This window comes from Sparus aurata, unplaced genomic scaffold (genome assembly GCF_900880675.1).
Source record: "Sparus aurata unplaced genomic scaffold, fSpaAur1.1, whole genome shotgun sequence".
NCBI lineage: Eukaryota > Metazoa > Chordata > Actinopteri > Spariformes > Sparidae > Sparus > Sparus aurata.
In genome coordinates, this window is record NW_022045118.1 from 72,360 (window position 1) to 94,586 (window position 22,227).

The 22,227-nt window shown below is 44.1% G+C and overlaps 3 protein-coding genes across 3 annotated transcripts; all 3 read left to right on the forward strand.

Annotated features, from left to right (window-relative positions):
- Nucleotides 1-7,117: 7,117 nt before the first annotated feature.
- Nucleotides 7,118-7,765, forward strand: LOC115577818 (uncharacterized protein DDB_G0285291-like; the record flags this gene model as incomplete). Its single annotated transcript, XM_030410698.1, has 2 exons — nt 7,118-7,165; nt 7,580-7,765. Coding segments are annotated over 2 exons (234 nt in total), but the record flags the coding sequence as incomplete, so codon positions are not given.
- A 39-nt stretch (nt 7,766-7,804) lies between these two features.
- Nucleotides 7,805-10,077, forward strand: LOC115577814 (GATA zinc finger domain-containing protein 14-like). Its single transcript, XM_030410695.1, has 7 exons — nt 7,805-7,824; nt 8,013-8,174; nt 8,304-8,481; nt 8,686-9,047; nt 9,165-9,273; nt 9,511-9,708; nt 9,817-10,077. The coding sequence occupies exons 1-7, from the start codon at nt 7,805-7,807 to the stop codon at nt 10,075-10,077; spliced, it is 1,290 nt and encodes a 429-aa protein (XP_030266555.1).
- A 4,018-nt stretch (nt 10,078-14,095) lies between these two features.
- Nucleotides 14,096-18,444, forward strand: LOC115577815 (mucin-5AC-like). Its single transcript, XM_030410696.1, has 6 exons — nt 14,096-15,663; nt 15,877-15,941; nt 16,087-16,271; nt 16,421-16,935; nt 17,155-17,219; nt 17,699-18,444. Exons 1-6 carry the CDS (start codon nt 14,119-14,121, stop codon nt 17,913-17,915), a joined length of 2,592 nt encoding a protein of 863 aa, XP_030266556.1. The 5' UTR covers nt 14,096-14,118; the 3' UTR covers nt 17,916-18,444.
- Nucleotides 18,445-22,227: the final 3,783 nt, after the last annotated feature.

The following is a 22,227-nucleotide window of genomic DNA, read 5'->3' on the forward strand; positions in this document are numbered from 1 at the left end:
ATTTGGGCCTTACTTGTAGTACTAGTGAGGTAAAAAATACCTTACTAGTAGTACTAGTAGGCACATTGGACCTCACTAGTAGTACTAGTGATGTCAAAAGAGACGTACTAGTATTACTAGTAGACATTTTGACCTTCACTAGTAGTACTAGTGAGATCAAAAACATCTTACTAGTGCTACTAGTGGACATTTTGGCTCTTACTTGTACTACTAGTGGGCATTCTTGCTGTTACTAGTAGTACTAGTAAGGTAAAATATACCTTACTAGTACTACTAGTGGGCAGTTTGGCTTTTACTAGTAGTACTAGTAAAATCATAATAGCCTCACTAGTGTTACTAGTGGACATTCTAGCCATTACTTGTGTTCATGTAAGTTGCAAGATGCGGCCACTAGTAGTACTAGTGGACTGTATGCAAATGAGGAAGGTGGGACATGGATTTTGATTGGTGAAAAAACTGTGTGCTTGAGGCCTTAAAGGGGCCACTCTGAATACCAGAGTGTTTAGCAGCAGTCATTTCGGAAGATGTGTCAACTTATTTTGTATTATTATGAAATGAAAATTAACTGAATGCATTTCTAATATTAAAAGGCTTATTAATTAGGTCATTTATTTGTTTATGTTTCTTTAGTATTTTTTGTTTATTCATGTTTATTATATATAATATTACTTACAAATCAATATCAATTTTATCTCCATTTGTAGGAATTAAAATATTCAAAGCTAAGATAGATAGATAGATAGATAGATAGATAGATAGATAGATAGATAGATAGATAGTGGCTAAGATATGCCCAGAATTATTATTGTAATAGTTTTTGTCATTACTTTACCCCCTAGCAGTACTCGTGAGATCCTTGATATGAGCTTTTACTGTTGTTGTTGTTGTTAATAAAAAGAACAATAATGATATCAAAGATATCCTTGATATCAGTGATATCAAAGATATCCTTGATATCACGGATATCCGTGATATCTTTGATATCACTGATATCACAGATATCCGTTGATATCAAGGATATCTTTGATATCACGGATATCCGTTGATATCAAGGATATCTTTGATATCACGGATATCCGTTGATATCAAGGATATCTTTGATATCACGGATATCAAGGATATCTTTGATATCCGTGATATCAATGATATCTTTGATATCACTGATATCAAGGATATCTTTGATATCCGTGATATCAAGGATATCTTTGATATCACTGATATCAAGGATATCACGGATATCCGTGATATCAAGGATATCTTTGATATCACTGATATCAAGGATATCTTTGATATCATTATTGTTCTTTTTATCAACAACAACAACAACAGTAAAAGCTCATCAGGCTTTATGGGGTTAAGTTTTCTCTGGGTGGAATTCTTTCAGAAGAGCCAATAGGAAACCTCAATGCTTGTGCTGTCCCCACCTCTCCATTAGCATGTTATTTCACTAGTTCTGCAAGAGAACATTTGGACCCTTACTAGTACTACTAGTGAGCCAAAAACACCTTACTAGTACTACTAGTTGACACTTTTGCCCTTACAAGTAGTACTAGTATGGTCCAAAATATCCAAACTAGTGCTACTAGTGATTGCTGTGGCTCTTACTAATAGTACTAGTAGACAATTTGGGCCTTACTTGTAGTACTAGTGAGGTAAAAAATACCTTACTAGTAGTACTAGTAGGCACATTGGACCTCACTAGTAGTACTAGTGATGTCAAAAGAGACGTACTAGTATTACTAGTAGACATTTTGACCTTCACTAGTAGTACTAGTGAGATCAAAAACATCTTACTAGTGCTACTAGTGGACATTTTGGCTCTTACTAGTACTACTAGTGGGCATTCTTGCTGTTACTAGTAGTACTAGTAAGGTAAAATATACCTTACTAGTACTACTAGTGGACATTTTTGTACTTACTAGTAGTACTAGTGAGGTCAAAAATGCCTTACTAGTGCTACTAGTGGGCATTTTGGTGCTACTAGTAGCGTCCAAAAGGCTACTAGTGCGTGACACATGCCTACTAGTAGGGCCTAGTAGTGTTGCTAGTGCAGAACAGTAGTTTACTAGTAGGGTTTGATTGCGCACTAGTAGGCCAAAAGTGGCACTAGTAGTGGAAAAAACGTTACTGGTAAGACACAGTCGTTCTACTAGTGCGCCCTAGTAATTCTACTAGTGCGCCAAATTGTCTTACTAGTGAGGACAAAAAGCTTGCTAGTACATGAACCTTAAGTCTGATATCAAGGATATTGAATAAATGCTCAAACGGCTTTCCATAGTCCAGAGCTGTGGCCGTACGGTCTCTGGTGCCTGTCGTGGCGGCAATCCCCAAACCCAGTGGTGGACTCCAGAAATAAGGGATGCTGTTATGCTGAAGAAGGAGTCGTATCGAGCCTGGTTGGCTCGGGGGACTCCTGAGGCAGCTGACAGGTTCTGGCAGGCCAAGCGTGTGGCCGCACGGGCAATCACAGAAGCAAAAACTCGGGTCTGGGAAAACTTCGGGGAGGCCATGGAGGAGGACTATCAGTCGGCCTCGAAGAAATTCTGGTAAACCATCCGGGGCCTCAGGAGGGGGAAGCAGTCCTCCAACAACACTGTTTATAGTGGAGGTGGGGAGCCGTTGACCTCAACTGGGGACATTGTCGGACGGTGGAAGGAATACTTCGAGGATCTCTTCAATTCCACGCCTTCCATAGAGGAAGCAGAGGCTGGGGACTCAGAGGTTGACTCATTCATCACTCAAGCCAAAGTCACTGAGGTGGTCCAGAAGCTCCTGAGTGGCAAGGCACCAGGGGTGGATGAGATCTGCCCTGAGTACCTCAAGTCTCTGGATGTTGTGGGGCTGTCTTGGCTGACACGTCTCTGCAGCATCGCGTGGCAGTCGGGACAGTGCCTCTGGACTGGCAGACCGGGGTGGTGGTCCCCGTATTCAAAAAGGGGGACCGGAGGGTGTGTTCCAACTATCGGGGATCACACTCCTCAGCCTCCCTGGAAAAGTTTATTCCAGGGTACTGGAGAGGAAAATTCGGCTGATAGCCGAACCTCGGATTCAGGGGGAACAATGCGGTTTTCATCCTGCCCGTGGAAAACTGGACCAGCTCTATACTTCATGGTTCATGGAACTTTGCCCAACCAGTCCACATGTGTTTTGTGGACTTGGAGAAAGCATTCGACTGTGTCCCTCATGGCATTCTGTGGGAGGTGCTCCGGGAGTACAGGGTCGGAGGCCCTCTGCTAAGGGCTGTACGGTCCCTGTACGAACAGAGCAGGAGCTTGGTTCACATTGCCGGCAGTAAGTCAGACCTGTTCCCAGTGCATGTTGGACACCGGCAGGGCTGCCCTTTGTCACCGGTCCTGTTCATTATTTTTATGGACAGAATTTCTAGGCGCAGCCAGGGGCAAGAGGGGGCCTGGTTCGGGAGCCACTGGATTTCATCTCTGCTTTTTGCGGATGATGTTGTCTTGTTGGCTCCTTCAAGCAAGGACCTCCAGCATGTCCTGGGGTGGTTTGCAGCCAAGTGTGAAGCGGCTGGGATGAAAATCAGCACCTCCAAGTCCGAGGCCATAGTTCTCGAAAAAGGTGGCCTGCTCCCTCCAGGTTGGGAGAGAGTTCCTGCCTCAAGTGGAGGAGTTTAAGTATCTTGGGGTTTTGTTCACAAGTGAGGGAAGGATGGAGCATGAGATTGACAGGCAGATTGGTGCAGCGGCCGCAGTAATCCCCCAGAAGAGCTGGAGGAAGTGTCCGGGGAGAGGGAAGTCTGGGTGTCCCTGCTCAGGCAGCTGCCCCCGTGACCCAGCCCCGGATAACGTGGAAGAAGATGGATGAATGGATGGATGGATAAAAAAAAACAAATAAGATAAATGTAGAGAGCTGTATAGAGGATTAATATATATAAATGAATAAAGATACATATATAGGACTATATATAGCATTGTGTGTGTGTGTGTGTATGTGTGTGTGAGTTAGTAAGCTAAGCGAGCACTTAGCAGACACCAAAGAATAACACAACCACCATGTGGTACACAGCGGCCGGCAAGTGAATCAAGGTTTTTTTATTGTCCGCTGATTGAGCCGGAATACGACGTACTGTGATCACACATGGCGGGAAACTACACAAACTATCCATCGAGTGGATTAGCATGAATGAGCTCCTAGCGAGTGTAATAACATGGTTAGCATACTGTACAGTCAACCATACGTAGGACTAGACGGTCCCTTCACAACAAAACATAAGCACAACAAAAGCACGCTATATACTATGTGTTTCTGCCCAAGCAGTAGCCTCCTTATTTTGGTTGCTCGTTGCGATTAGAGAGTGTTCCGTCCAACTTAAAGCTCCAACTCATTTTGGATTAGTGATGTGTTGGTCACGAATGAATCCGTTTTGAAGGAACGACTCTGTAACGCGAACTGAACTGATTCCCTGATTCCCTGATTCACTTCTCTCTTGTTTGTTTGTTTGTTTGTTCTCATAGACCAGCTGCTGTGTTGTTCACTGTTTAGTTATCAGAGTGGTGAGGAGGACTGAGAGCTGGCCAATCATATGTTGAGTCTAGGACACTGTCGTCAAATTTTAGCCAATGAGAAACAGAAAAGCATAGCAACCATTTCCATGAAAAAAACAAACATTTCATTTCGTTTGTAGCTCATCATTCTCATTCATTCACTGATTCTTCTCCTGGGGTTCTCGGTCAGTCAAGTCACTCGTTCTTGGCTAGCAGGCTTTAGCTGTTAACTGCTTTGCTGTCTACACATAATCATGAAGTTGCAGCTATGTATTTGCCTTGAACTAATGTTATGTTGGCCGTTAGCACGATCGTTTGAGATTGAGGAGCTGTAAACTGTGCATTACATGATTCACTGCTAAACGACATTTTACCGGAAGCGTGACTGAATAAACGAACAAACAAACAAAATGAACAACTCTTCCTAACGAACTGACTGTCAGGAACTGAATCTCGACATCGAACGATGAAATCCACCTCTCTTTTTAATGCGAGCACGGGGTCAGCTGTAGCGTCCCACTAGCTGACAACAGGCTGCTATCACACAGCTTTGCTGACCTGATGGAAGGACCGGACCTCGATGGTTCCGTCTCCTTCTTTAGATTATTTCTTCCTTCTCCAGGCAGTGAGGAACGACTGGGTTGTGCAGTGTTCCTCTGTGGATCCAAAACAATAATAAAGAATATTCCAACAAAAAGGAAAGTAAAACAAAAACATTCGGTCTCGTCCAGCAAGGAAAGAACTGAAGCCGAGGCCAAGTGAAGTGAAAAACACCCTTACGGTAATTACTGATGAAACCGCAGTCTCTTCACAGCATCACGTTACCCTGGGAATGCGATGTGCAGAGGGGTCTCCTGACCTTTAAACTCTGAGTGGCGTCATTGTGATCCTGGCGAAGTTTCCTGGCTCGTTGCCAATAGCGATGTGTCATGTCTTGAGTTACAGTTCTTCACACCTTTTGAGCTTTTGTTCAGTTCCTTTGTTCTTGAATTCCTCAGGTTTGAGAAGGCCCTAGTAGTTGGAATTTTGATTTCCCCTAGAGGTCTTCTCTTTTGTTTGAGCAATGTGGCATGAGGCCCTACACATGACAGTCAAAGTAATGATTCTATGGGCTGGTCTGACACGGAGACAGGCACTATAAATCTCTGCATTGTTTGATTATTTATTTACAGAAGGAAGACAAGATGGGCGTGGCAAGGATCATAACAATTTTCCTGATTGTAACAGGTAAGCTAAGTGATATGACTTCAACTGCCTTTACATTGTCTTGATACAAAGTAAGTAAAATAAATGGTACAGGGACTGACATGACTTAAAGTTAGAATGCTGTGCTCCAACTACTAGGGGCAACTATTTCTTATGCAATGACACATCAGAGTGTAGAACCAACCTCAGATCACAATCAGTAAACAAAGTTAAAAGGTGAGTTGTCACCTGGTCAAACTTAAATACCTCAGATAACTTTATTTGTTTTGTTTATTACAAACCTGTTTAAAACATATGGAACCTATGATTAAGTTAGTTGGACCACTGAGTAACCTGGCAAGCGTCCAGTCAATCACACGATACACATAAATTCATATGTTTATACATTCTGACGACATCCACTTACTGTTGTTGGGTTTATTTTTTACCTGAGATGAATAAACCGGACAGTAAATTCTGGTTTTATATTATCTTTGAAAGAAAAATTAAGAACTACTTGCCAAATGGTAAATTCACAAATCTGGGGTAGAACACTAATAACAAATAACACTATGATCTATAATACAATGACCTGCGTGTGTCAGCCCTTGCCATGTCTTTAGGCATGGCTCTGTCCTAAAAACATGTTTGGCTCTTCTTAAGGTGCAGGTGTTCGCCTTATGCATGATTTAGAGTATTCCTGTCAAACATTTAACAGCATTCATTACATTTCTATGAAGGAAAACTACGGTAAAAAATTATTCTTGATCACTGATCACTCTGGCCAAATATCAGCCTCAGAGGGCCAAAACTGTGGCTGGCTAGAGTGGAAAGATTTGGGGGGACTGAAAGACCAACTGACCATAAGACTGACTGACCAATAGACTAACAAGGTAATCTGAAGAGCAGCTACTCACAAATAAAAATGCGTTTTAACTTCTCAATCATAGTTGCAGTGGATGTAAATGCCCTGGATACGACAACCGTTGCCTCAACAACAACTACAGCTGCTCCGACAACAATAACAACTATAGCTGCTCCAAGAACAACAACCACAGCGGCTTCTACAACCACAAATACCGCTGCTCAGACAACAACAACCACATCTGCCACGACAACAACCACAGCGACTCCAACTAGAACAACCAGAGCTGCTCCAACTACTACAACAACAGCTGCTCCCACTACAACAAGCACAGCGGCTCCAACTACAACAACCACAGCTGCTCCAACTACTACAACAACAGCTGCTCCCACTACAACAAGCACAGCGGCTCCAACTACAACAACCACAGCTGCTCCAACTAATACAACAACAGCTGCTGCCACTGCAACAACCACAACGGCTCCAACTACAACAACCACAACGGCTCCAACAACAACAACTACAGCAGCTCCAACAACAACAATCACAGCAGCTCCAACAATTACAACCACAGCGGCTCCAACAACAACAACTACAGCAGCTCCAACAACAACAATCACAGCAGCTCCAACAATTACAACCACAGCGGCTCCAACTACAAGAACTACAGCAGCTCCAACTACAACAACCACAGCTGCTCCAACTACTACAACAAAAGCTGCTGCCACTACATCAAACACTGCGACTCCTACAACAACAACCACAGCAGCTCCCTCAACAACAACCACGGCTGCCCCTTCTGCAACAACCATAACGGCTCCAACTACAACAACTACAGCTGCTCCAACAACTACAACTTCCCCAACAACAACAACCACAACTGCTCCAACTGCTACAACAACAGCTGCTCCCACTACAACAACCACAGCGGCTCCAACTACAACAACCACAGCAGCTCCAACAGCTACATCCACAGCAGCTCCAACAACAACAACCACAGCAACTCCAACAACAACAACTACAGCAGTCCCAACAACAACAATCACCGTGGCTCCAACTACAAAAACCGCAGCTGCTCAAACTACTACAACAACAGCTACTCGCACTACAACAACCACGGCGGCTCCAACTACATCAACCACAGCGGCTAAAAAAACAACAACTACAGCAGCTCCAACAACAACAACCACAGCTACTCCAACAACAATAACCACAGCAGGCTACAACAACAACAAATACAGCAGCTCCAATGACAACAACCACAGCAACGTCGACACCAACAACTACAGTTGCCCCAACAACAACAACCACAGCAGCTCCGACAACAACAACCACGGCTGCTCCGACGACAACAACCACATCAGCTCCAACTTCAGGAACTACAACTGCCCCAACAACAACAACCACAGATGCTCCAACAACAACAAACCCAGCGGCTCCAACTAAAACAACCGCAGCAGCTCCTACAACAACAACAACTGCTCCAACTACCACAACAACAATGGCTCCCACTACAACAACCGCAGCGGCTCCAACAACAACAACCACAGCAGCTCCAACAACTACAACCACAGCAGCTCCAACAACAACAACTACAGCAGCTCCAATGACAACAACCACAGCTACGTCGACACCAACAACTACAGTTGCCCCAACAACAACAACCACAGCAGCTCCGACAACAACAACCACGGCTGCTCCGACGACAACAACCACATTAGCTCCAACTGCAGGAACTACAACTGTCCCAACAACAACAACCACAGATGCTCCAACAACAACAAACACAGCGGCTCCAACTACAACAACCGCAGCGGCTCCTACAACAACAACAACAACTGCTCCAACTACCACAACAGCAATGGCTCCCACTACAACAACCGCAGCGGCTCCAACAACAACAACCACAGCAGCTCCAACAACTACAACCACATCAGCTCCAACAACAACAACCAAAGCTACTCCAAATACAACAACTACAGCAGTCCCAACAACAACAATCACAGTGGCTCCAACTACAACAACCACAGCTGCTCAAACTACTACAACAACAACTGCTCGCACTACAACAACCACGGCGGCTCCAGCTACATCAACCACAGCGGCTAAAAAAACAACAGCTACAGCAGCTCCACCAACAACAACCACAGCTACCCCAACAACAATAACCACAGCGGCTACAACAACAACAACTACAGCAGCTCCAATGACAACAACCACAGCTACGTCGACACCAACAACTACAGTTGCCCCAACAACAACCACAGCAGCTCCGACAACAACAACGACTGCTGCTCCGACGACAACAACCACATCAGCTCCAACTGCAGGAACTACAACTGCCCCAACAACAACAATCACAGCGGCTCCAACAACAACAACTACAGCAGCTCCAACAACAACAATCACAGCAGCTCCAACAATTACAACCACAGCGGCTCCAACTACAAGAACTACAGCAGCTCCAACTACAACAACCACAGCTGCTCCAACTACTACAACAAAAGCTGCTGCCACTACAACAACCACTGCGACTCCTACAACAACAACCACAGCAGCTCCCTCAACAACAACCACGGCTGCCCCTTCTGCAACAACCACAGCGGCTCCAACTACAACAACTACAGCTGCTCCAACAACAACAACTACAACCTCCCCAACAACAACAACCACAACTGCTCCAACTGCTACAACAACAGCTGCTCCCACTACAACAACCACAGCGGCTCCAACTACAATAACCACAGCAGCTCCAACAGCTACATCCACAGCAGCTCCAACAACAACAACCACAGCAACTCCAACAACAACAACTACAGCAGTCCCAACAACAACAATCACCGTGGCTCCAACTACAAAAACCGCAGCTGCTCAAACTACTACAACAACAGCTACTCGCACTACAACAACCACGGCGGCTCCAACTACATCAACCACAGCGGCTAAAAAAACAACAACTACAGCAGCTCCAACAACAACAACCACAGCTACTCCAACAACAATAACCACAGCGGCTACAACAACAACAAATACAGCAGCTCCAATGACAACAACCACAGCAACGTCGACACCAACAACTACAGTTGCCCCAACAACAACAACCACAGCAGCTCCGACAACAACAACCACGGCTGCTCCGACGACAACAACCACATCAGCTCCAACTTCAGGAACTACAACTGCCCCAACAACAACAACCACAGATGCTCCAACAACAACAAACCCAGCGGCTCCAACTAAAACAACCGCAGCAGCTCCTACAACAACAACAACAACTGCTCCAACTACCACAACAACAATGGCTCCCACTACAACAACCGCAGCGGCTCCAACAACAACAACCACAGCAGCTCCAACAACTACAACCACAGCAGCTCCAACAACAACAACTACAGCAGCTCCAATGACAACAACCACAGTTACGGCGACACCAACAACTACAGTTGCCCCAACAACAACAACCACAGCAGCTCCGACAACAACAACCACGGCTGCTCCGACGCCAACAAACACAGGGGCTAGAACAACAACAACAACAACAGCTACTCCAACAACAACAACCACAGCGGCTCCAACAACAACAACCACAGCGGTTCCAACAACAACAACTACAGCAGCTCCAACAACAACAACTACAGTAGTTCCAACGACAACAACCACAGTTACGGCGACACCAACAACTACAGCTGCCCCAACAACAACAACCACAGCAGCTCCGACAACAACACCCACGGCTGCAACTACAACAACAACAACAGCAGCTCCAACTACAAGAACTATAACTGCCCCAACAACCACAACCACAGATGCTCCAACAACAACAACCACAACGGCCCCAACAACAACAACCACAGCGGCTCCAACTACAACAACCGAAGCTGCTCGAACAACTACAACAATAGCTGCTCGCACTACAACAACCACAGCGGCACCAACTACAACAACTACAGCAGCCCCAACTCCAACAACTACAGCAGCCCCAACAACAACCACAGCGGCTCCAACTGCAACAACCACAGCGGCTAAAACAACAACAACTACAGCAGCCCCAACTCCAAAAACTACAGCAGCCCCAACACCAACCACAGCGGCTCCAACTACAACAACCACAGCGGCTAAAACAACAACAACAACAGCAGCTCCAACAACAACAACGACAGCAGCTCCAACAACAACAACAACCACAGCAGCTCCAACAACAACAACCACAATGGCTCAAACAACAAAAACCATAGCGGCTCCAACCAGAACAACCAGAGCTGCTCCAACTACTACAACAACAGCTGCTCCCACTACAAGTACAGCGGCTCCAACTACAATAACAACAGCTGCTCAAACTACTACAACAACAGCTGATGCCACTACAGCAACCACAGTGGCTCCAAATACAACAACTACAACGTCTCCAACAACAACAACAGCAGTTCCAACGACAACAACCACAGCTACGCCAACACCAACAACTACAGCTGCCCCAACAACAACAACCACAACAGCTCCGACAACAACAACCACGGCTGCTCCTACTACAACAACCACAGCAGCTGCAACCATAAGAACTACAACTGCCCCAACAACAACAACCACAGATTCTCCAACAACAACAACCACAGCTGCCCCAACAACAACAACAACAGCACCTCCAACAACAACAACCACAGCAGCTCCTACAACAACAACCATAACTGCTCCAACTACCACAACAACAGCTACTCCCACTACAACAACCACAGCGGCTCCAATTAAAACAACCACAGCAGCTCCAACAACTACAACCACAGCAGCTCCAACAACAACAACCACAGCTACTCCAACAACAACAACTACAGCAGCCCCAACAACAACAATCACAGAGGCTCCAACTACAACAACCGAAGCTGTTCGAACAACTACAAAAGAGCTGCTCCAACTACCACAACAACAGCTGCTCCCACTACAACAACCACAGCGGCTCCAATTAAAACAACCACAGCAGCTCCAACAACTAAAACTACAGCAGCCCCAACTCCAACAACTACAGCAGCCCCAACAACCACGGCGGTTCCAACTACAACAACAACAACAGCTACTCCAACAACAACAACCACAACGACTCCAACAACAACAACTACAGCAGCTCCAACAACAACAACTACAGTAGTTCCAACGACAATAACCACAGTTACGGCGACACCAACAACTACAGCTTCCCCAACAACAACAACCACAGCAGCTCCAACAACAACAACCACGGCTGAGACTACGACAACAACCACAGCGGCTCCAACTACAAGAACTATAACTGTCCCAACAACCACAACCACAGATGCTCCAACGACAACAACCACAACGGCCCCAACAACAACAACCACAGCGGCTCCAACTACAACAACCGAAGCTGCTCAAACAAGTACAACAATAGCTACTCGCACTACAACAACCACAGTGGCACCAACTACAACAACAACAGCTGCTCACACTACAACAACCACAGCAGCTCCAACAACAACCACGGCTCCAACAACAACAAACACAGCGGCTAAAACAATAACAGCCACAGCAGCTCCAACAACAACAAATAGAGCAGCTCCAACAACAACAAAAACAATGGCTCAAACAACAAAAACCATAGCGGCTCCAACCAGAACAACCAGAGCTGCTCCAACTGCTACAACAACAGCTGCTCCCAGTACAACAAGTACAGCTGCTCCAACTACAACAACCACAGCTGCTCCAAATACTACGACAACAGCTGCTGCCACTTCAGCAAGCACAGCGTCTCCAAACACAACAACTACAACGTCTCCAACAACAACAACAACAGCAAATCCAACAACAACAACCACAGCTACCCCAACACCAACAACTACAGCTGCCCCAACAACAACCACAGCAGCTCCGACAACAGCAACCATGGCTGCTCTTACTACCACAACCACAGCTGCTCAAACTACAAGAACTACAACTGCCCCAACAACAACAACCACAGCGGCTCCAACAACAACAACCACAGCTGCCCCAACAACAACAACAGCGGCTCCAACAACAACAACCACAACTGCTCCAACTACCACAACAACAGCTGCTCCAACAACAACAACCACAACTGCTCCAACTACCACAACCACAGCAGCTCCAACAACAACAACCACAGCTTCCCTAACAACAACAACCACAGCGGATCCAACTTCAATAACCACATCGGCTCCAACAACAACAACCACATCGGCTCCAACAACAACAATTACAGCAGCTCCAACAACCACAACTACAGCAGTTCCGACAACAACAACCACAGCAGTTCCAACGACAACAACAACAGCTACATCAACACCAACAACTATAGCTGCCCCGACAACAACAACCACAGCAGCTCCGACAACCACAATTACATCTGCCCCAACTACCACAACTACAGCTGCTCCAACAACAACAACCACAGCTGCCCCAACAACAACAACCACAGCAGCTCCAACTACATCAACCACAGCGGCTCAAACAACAAAAACCATAGCGGCTCCAACCAGAACAACCAGGGCTGCTCCAACTGCTACAACAACAGCTGCTCCCAGTACAACAAGTACAGCGGCTCCAACTACAACAACCACAGCAGCTCCAACAACCACAACCACAGCTGCTCGCACTACAACAACCACTGCAGCTACAGCTACAACAACTACAGTAGTCCCAACAACAACCACGGTGGCTCCAACTACAACAACTACAGCGACTAAAAGAACAACAATTACAGCAGCTCCAACAACAACAACCACAGCTGCTCCTACTAGGACAACCACAGCAGTTCGAACAACAACAACTACAGCAGCTCCACCAACAACCACCACAGCAGCTCCCACAACAACAACCAGGGCTGCTCCTACTACATCAACCACAGCAGCTCCAACTACAACAACCACAGCGGCTCCAACTACAACAACTACAGCTGCCCCAACTACAACAACCACAGCGGCTCCAACAACAACAACTACAACTGCCCCAACAACAACAACCACAGCTGCCCCAACAACAACAACCACAGCGGCTCCTACAACAAAAACCACAACTGCTCCAACTACCACAACAACAGCTGCTCCCACTACAACAACCACAGCGGCTCGATCTACAACAAGCACAGCAGCTCCAACAACCACAACCACAGCAGCTACAACAACAACAACTACAGCATCCCCAACAACAAGAATCACAGCTGCTCTAATTACAACAACCGCAGCTGCTCAAACTATCACAACAACAGCTGGTCGCACTGCAACAACTACAGAGGCTCCAACCATGAAAACTACAGCAGCCCTAACAACAACCACGGCGGCTCCAACTACAACAACCACAGCGGCTAAAAGAACAACAACTACAGCAGCTCCAACAACAACAACCACAGCTACTCCAACAACAACAACCAAAGCAGCTCCAACAACAACAACCACAGTAGTTCTAACAACAACAACCACAGCTAGGCTAACACCAACAACCACAGCTACACCAACAACAACAATCACAGCTCCTGCAACTACTACAACCACAGCTGCCCCAAAAACAACAACCACAGCAGCTCAGACAACAACAACCATGGCTGCTCCTACTAGAACAACCACAATGGCTCTGAGTATAACAACCACAGCGGCTCCAACAACATCAACCACAGCGGCTCCAACTACAACCACTGCAACGGCTCCAACAACAAAAATTACAGCAGCTCCACCCACTGCAACCGCAGCAGCTCCAACAACAACAACCACAGCTACCCCAACAATAACAACCACAGCTCCTCCAACAACAACAACTACAGCAGCTCCAACAACAACAACCACAGCGGCTTCAACTACAACAACCATGGCGGCTCCAACTACAACAACGACAGTGGCTCCAACAACAACAACCACAGTGGCTCCAACTACAACAACCACAGCTCTTCGAACTACTACAACAACAGCTGCTCACACTACAACAACCACAGCGGCTCTAACTACAGCAACCACAGCAGCTCCAACAACAACCACGGCTCCAACAACAACAACCACTGCTACTCTTACAACAATAAACACAGCGGCTTCAACAACAACAATCACAGCAGCTCCAACAACTACAACTACAGCAGCTCCAACAACAACAACCACAGCTGCCCCAACAACAACAACCACAGCAGCTCCAACAACAACAACCACGGCTGCTCCTACTACAAAAACCACAGCAACTCCAACTACAACAACCACAGCGGCTCCAACAACAACAACTACAGCTGCCCCAACAACAACAACCACAGCTGCCCTAACAATAACAACCACAGCGGCTCCAACTACAACAACCACAGCGGCTCCTACAACAAAAACCACAGCTGCTCCAACTACCACAACAACAGCTGCTCTGACAACTGCAACTATGACAACAGCAGCTCCGACAACAACTACAGCTGACCCAACAAGCAGAACTACAGCTGTTTTGACAACTACAACTACAGCACCTCCGAGAACAACAATTACAGCTGCCCTGACAGCTACAGTTATAGCAGCTCTGACATCAGCAACAACCACAGCTGCCACAACAACACCAATCACAGCTTCCATGACAACAACAAGCACAGCTACATCGACAACACCAACCACAGTTGCTCCAACTACAACTACCAAAGATGCCGCAACAACTACAGCACCTCCAACAACTACAGGTACAGCAGGTCCGACAGCAACTGCAGCTGGCCCAACAACCACAACTACAGCTGTCTTGACAACTACAACTACAGCACCTCCGACAACAACAACTACAGCTGGCCCAGCAACCACAACAACAGGTGTCTCAACAACTACAACAACACCTGCTCCAACAACAACAACTACAGCAGCTCCAAGAACAACCACCACAGCGGCTCCAACAACTACAGCCAGAGATGCCAGGACAACACCCATCACAGCTGCTACGACAACAACAAGCACAGTTGCTCCAACAACAACAACTACAGCTGGCCCAACAACAACAACCATAGCTGCAGCAACCTCAATACTTGACCGTGTCACCTATGTCATATCAGCAATCTTGCAAAATGAGATCTTCACATATGAGTTGCTAAACCGCAACAGCCCTCGCTTCAAAGAGCTTTCTGGTAAAGCTACAGGTCGTGTGAGTAATTTTAAAGTAATTGCATTTTCCATGCATGTTGTCTGTACTGAGCATAATTATTCATGAGTTTACGAGTGTTTTAGCTGAAATACAAGATATTTAATAATCAATAAAAATGTATTTCAGTGATAATTGCAGTTCTTGAAATTCTTTTGAAGAATATTGTGCTTGTCGGCTAATCTTGTTTTTTTTAAATGTTATTTCTTTCTGCAGTGTAACGAAATATATCAAGCAAGATTTGGTTCTGACTTTGATCAGTGCATTGTGAGACAATTCAGGTAAAAACATTTTTAACAGTGTTTCAAGTGGTTTAAGATTTGTATCTTCTGGTGTTGATGGTGTCACCTGCATTACAAATCACACTTAGATAGAATTGTCTCATATCATTGTTTGACTTTTGTCCTATGTTGTGCTATGTTACAGGACTGCTCAAACTCAACAAATACGAGCGGTTGGAACTGCAGTAGAGTTTTCAGTTGAGTTCAATCGGTCTATTCCCATTTCAGCACTCCCACTGAATACTGTTGTTGCTCAAACCTTAGTTGATGCTGCAAATGATCCGAACACCTTCAATGTGACCTTTGGTGCCTCTTCAGTTGTATTAATATGTAAGTAAACTGTTTAGCCATATACGTCTGTTATACTGGTGCTCAGTGATGTCAGTTTGACAGCAATCAAGGACAAAAGAAATGCTGTTGGTCCAGGCAAAAACAATTCTTTATAATTTTTAACCTGTTCCACAAAATTGTTTTTACAGCGGGTCCAGTTCCTGGCACTACACTTGCTGCAGTGACAACTGCTGCAACCACAGCAACCAGTGCTGCCCATAAAAAAACAACTACAGCAGCTCCAACAACAACAACAGCTACAGCTGCCCAAACGACAACAACCACAGCCACCAAAACAACTACAGCTGCTCCAAGTACAACAACAACTCCAGATCCAACATCAACAATCACAGCTGCTGTGACTGAAACTACAGCTGCTTCAACAACAACAACAACCACAGCCGTCCCAACAACAACAACCACAGCAGCTCCTGTAACAACAACAGCAGCAGCTCCAACAACTACATCAGCTGCTACAACAACTACAACTACCACAACAACCACAGCTGCTCTAACAATAATAACCACAGCTGCAGCAACCTCAACACCTGACCGTGTCACTTATGTCATATCAGCAATCTTGCAAAATGAGATCTTCACAGATGAGTTGCTCAACCACACCAGCCCTCGATTCAAAGAGCTTTCAGCCAAAGCTACAGGTCGTGTGAGTAATTTTAAAGTTATTGCATTTTCCATTGATGTTGTCTGTACTGACTATAATTATTTTTGGGTTTACGAGTGTTTTAGTTGAAACACAAGATACTTAATAATCATCAAAAATTTATTTCACTGAAAATTGCAGTTTTTAAAATTCCTTTTGAAGCATATCGTGCTTGACAGCCTAATCATGTTTTTTTTTTTAAATGTTGTTGTCTTTCTGCAGTGTAATCAAATATATCGAGCAAGATTTGGTTCTGACTTTGACCAGTGCATTGTAAGACAATTCAGGTAAAAATCTTTTTTAGCAGTGGTTTAAGTGGTTTAAGATTTGTATCTTCTGGTGTTGATGGTGTCACCTACATTACAAATGACACCTAGATAGAATTGTCTTATATCATTCTTTGACTTTTTTGCTATGATGTTCTATGTTACAGGGCTGCTCAAACTCGACAAATACGAGCAGTTGGAACTGCAGTAGAGTTTTCAGTTATGTTCAATCAGTCTATCCCCATTTCAGCACTCCCACTGAATACTATTGTTGCTCAGACCTTAGTTGATGCTGCAAATGATCCAAATACCTTCAATGTGACCTTTGGTGCCTCTTCAGTTGAATTAATATGTAAGTAAACTGTTTAGCCTCATACGTCTATTATACTGGTGCTCAGTGATGTCAATTTGACAGCAATCAAGGATAAAAGAAATGGTTTTGGTCCAGGCAAAAGTACTTTCCTTAGTTTTTAACCTATTCCTGAAAAATGTTTTTATAGCGGGTCCAGTTCCTGCCACTACAGTTCCTGCAACGACAACTGCTGCAACTACAACTGCTGCAACAATAAAAGCTGTAACTACAACTGCTACAATAACAACCTCTGTAATGACAACTGCTGCAAAGACAACAGCTGTAACTCCAACTGCTGCAATAACAACAGCTATAACTACAATTGCAGGAACGACAAACAACAACACTTCCTTCAGATCTTTTAATCCATGCATCACTTTAATGCTGGTTATATTAGCCGATGTCACACTAATTTAATTAATTATTATTAACAACAAAAAATACTCTATACTGCTGGGATATATATGTATATGTATGTATATGTATGTATGTACTCTTGGTTTTTCAAAAAAGTGTTTAACATTTTTACATTTAATTGGCTGACCCCTACAGAAACCCTGTAACCCACGTACATGGTTATGTACTGTAATGTGCTGGACAGAATGACATAGCCAATTTTAAAGGTCCCATATTATGAAAAACCTGTTTTCTCTGGTCTCTACATATATAAGCTCGTCCTACCTGAGACTGCCAACTCCCAGAATGAGGAAAACAAGCCTGCATGGTCTCTGCAGCCCACCCACTGGTAAAAAGGTGCTCCTACAGGCTGTTCAGATTCAGCTCCTTTCATTATGGAACGAAAGAGGGTCAGTACCAAGCTGGCTTTGCCTCGACACAGACACTCGTAAAAGGATCAGTCCCAAACACACCAGACCGAGGCTCATTAGCATTTAAAGGTGCAGGCACAGAAACAGCCTGCTCTCAGTCGAGCAACTTTTAGACAGCTGAAATTCAGGACCACGGATGGGTTTGGGTCAATGCATATCAAATACAGTGTTGTTGGACCTTAGACAGCTGTGTGAAATTGATGAAAAACAGTACAGCATGGGACCTTTAACCTTTAAGCACTTGGTCGTTCTCCACTAGAAAAATAATAATGAATACCTTGTATTCAAAGTATTTCTGAAGTATATAATGACTATTTGGGTTTCCCAACTCATCAGAAATTGACGTCTTGGGATGGTGGCCTGTCATACAATCCCAAAGCGTAATTTTTTAATGAGTTGGGGTTGATACTTAAAAATCCACTTTTCTTCCAAATGGTACTTTTATGCCCTGGGACATCAGAAAATAATGGCGTCATTGTACGATTAATTTTTGCCCTCTTCCGTTAGTCTTTCATTATTTGTGTCAGCAAGAGATCATTCAAAATGATGGGTTTTCTTTTTGAATTTGAAATAATTTAAATCACTTTGTAGTCACGCTCCTAGTTAACTTCATAGCATAGCAACATAACATAGCATAACAAAAACACTTCCACAGAGATTATACGGTAAACACAACACATTAAGGAACAAAAGCAACTCATAGTGGACTGTACACCCCAACCATGAACCAATGCCTAACGTGTTATCTAGGGTCATAGTACATGTAATTTAAGTGTAAAAACAATACACTTTAAATGTTCTTGTTTATGCAAATTGTATTTATTTCATCGCCTATAGCTGTATTCTGTGAGATTTCTTATGCTATGTAAAGTTTCTGTCAGTAAGGTTAAAATGATCAGAATACAAAATATTTAAAGAACATAAATGGTCTCCTGTGTGATGTTTTCCAGTCTTGGTGGGTAAAAAGATGTAAAATGTAGTAAGGCATGTTTAATGTGTACATGGAAACTCATGGTGCATATATATGTGTGTGTGTATATATATATATATATATATATATATATATATATATATATATATATATATGTATATATATAAATTTATATATATATATATATATATATATATATATATATATATATACATACATATATACATATATATATATATATTTACATAGGACGGTCAAGCCTACGGAGCATTTCCTGGTTGCGTCACCGGATGTTCCCGCCCTTACCCTTACGTCACTTACGATCTATGTCACTCGATGTAGCCATTTTCTTTCTTTATTCTTCTTCGGGCGCGCAAGAATTTTAGGATATGGGAGGCCACGAAGGATAGTAGCATTGCATCTTCCAAAAAGAGGGAAAAGAAGGCCGCATTTGGAGGAGCCTTCGAATTGGGACAGCCTTTGCGCGGTGTTGTGACCTGATTGGCCTTCAAATGCGGTCTTTGAGTATGCAGCCCATGATTTTGGATACAGACATTATTTTGCTCCCATTGTCATTTAGCTGAAGTAATTTCTTTCATGGAGTGAGAAAGAGAGAAAAATCAAGAATCAGAACCTGCACAAATGGCAAGTGAACCAGTACGTTAATTCATTACAAAACCATACATATGCAGAAAACTATGAAGTATAAGGATTTAAGTCATTGGCAGAAAAAATAAATCAGGCAGATGAAATTCAGTTCAATTAAATTACAGTGGCATGTCACCCACAGAAAAGGATACTGGGTGGAAGAGCCATTGCAGGGCATGTAGTTGACATTTTACTGTGTGGTTTTTAATGGCCATGTTAGTAGTGGCATCATTCTTCCGTGAACTTGTTGAACTCTGGCTGACGTGCACTGGCCGAGAGCACTGAAGAGTAACGTCTCACAACAGTGGCAAAACGGCAATTAATTGAGGATTATTGAGAAGTTGTTTTTTTTAACTGAGTGCTAGCTAGTGTTAGCGCTATAGTATCAAAACAATGTGTTCCCATAGCATTGCTAACGTTGTAAACTGGCCTACAAGAAACGCTAAATGAGCTAATGATAACAACTGAATACACCTTACCTGGGTATGTTCATTCAGATTTGACGAAGAGTTCTAGAACGCCAGAAGCTCGTGGTTTTTAGGTTGGCACAGGACACAGCGCATTCGCCATGAATCATTCTTTAAGCCGACAACCTCAAACTGTTCTCTTAAATAAGGTCATGAATGGTCTTGCTTCTGATATGATGCGTCGTCGTTCCCTATGGAGAGAATTTTGTTCCTTTATTATTCAATCAAATAGAATAGATTTGAAACCAAAAAAGAGAATTGAGTGCAAAAAAGAGTAAGTGGCAATCAAATTTTTTTTTTTTAATTTTGAGATCGAAACAGAACAGGTTGCAATTGAAAAAAAATATGAGAGAACATATTTCTTCAACATCAATCAAAACTAATGTTTGTAAGTAAAAACATAGAACCATTTTGCTTATAAATCAGTCCTCTTTGCTTTCAAGTTAAAAACCTTTGCTTGCAAATCAGTCCTCTTTGCTTGCGAGTCATAAAGTTTTGTTTGCAAATCAGACCTCTTTGCTTGCAAATTTTTAAGTTTTGCTTGCGAATTTAACTGCACTTGATGGGCGGGGCCTACGCTGGTGGATGAGAGAAGAGTTTCTATTGGTTGACTTGACCTGGCTCCAGCGCCAGCTACGTCTTCCGCATTCCCTTGTGCTGTGCTGCTTGTAGGCAAGCCTGTCACTCTTGAAACGTTTCCCATAAGTAATGAATTGCGCTATATATTGTTGGCTACAGCCTGCGGTACATTCACAACAACAACAACAACAACACAAGTAATGAATTATAATGCCCTGCTGCTGCAAGCACACTGATTAGCAGCAACATGGTTGTCTCTGCTAGTCACGGCCTGAGCAGAGTAGCCTAATGAGTGAGTGAATTACAGGGAGGTGTATAAAACGTAGGGCTGTGATTTAGACATTTAGTGTTGCATGGTACTCACGGTGCCAAAACGTCACGGTTCCTACACAATACTACTGTCAACCGGGGGATGGACGGACGAAGAAGACCGCGGCAGCCCAAAAACACACACTATAAAGCGGCTAACATTGCAAATGAGTATAGTAGCGCTGAGCTAGCAGTATAGCGGCGCAGCGCCGTTGTTCCACCGTCTGGGGAGAACCCTGACCGTGGATTACTAAACTACCGCTGAACGCGGTGCCAGTTTTCACTGTGTAGCGGGCTGCCGCTACCCGGCTCCCGTTCTCACTACAGCTGTTGTAATGTCAACAAACACATGTGGCGAATAATTTAACAAATGCACGCACATTACCAAACTCAGATTTATGTGTCTGTTATATTATGGAATGGATCTACAGATTCATTGGGAACACTATACTGATCTTCATTCGCTGCTGTTTTTTATTGACCATGACTTTTATTGTTATGCAATGTTACATAAATACTGTCAAAATAATACGTCTGTTTTTCTTTTAATGCCACCATGCAACACTAAATGTTTAAATCACAGCCCTACGTTGTATACGCCTCCCTGTAATTCACTCACTCATTAGGCTACTCTGCTCAGGCTGTGACTAGCAGAAACAACCATGCTGCTGCTAATCAATGTGCTTGCAGCAGCAGGGCATTATAATTCATTACTTGTGTTGTTGTTGTTGTTGTGAATGTACCGCAGTCTCTAACCAACGATATAGCGCAATTCATTACTTATGGGAAATGTTTCAAGAGTGACAGGCTTGCCTCCAAGCAGCACAGCACAAGGGAATGCGGAAGACGTAGCTGGCGCTGGAGCCAGGTCAAGTCAACCAATAGAAACTCTTCTCTCATCCATCAGTGTAGGCCC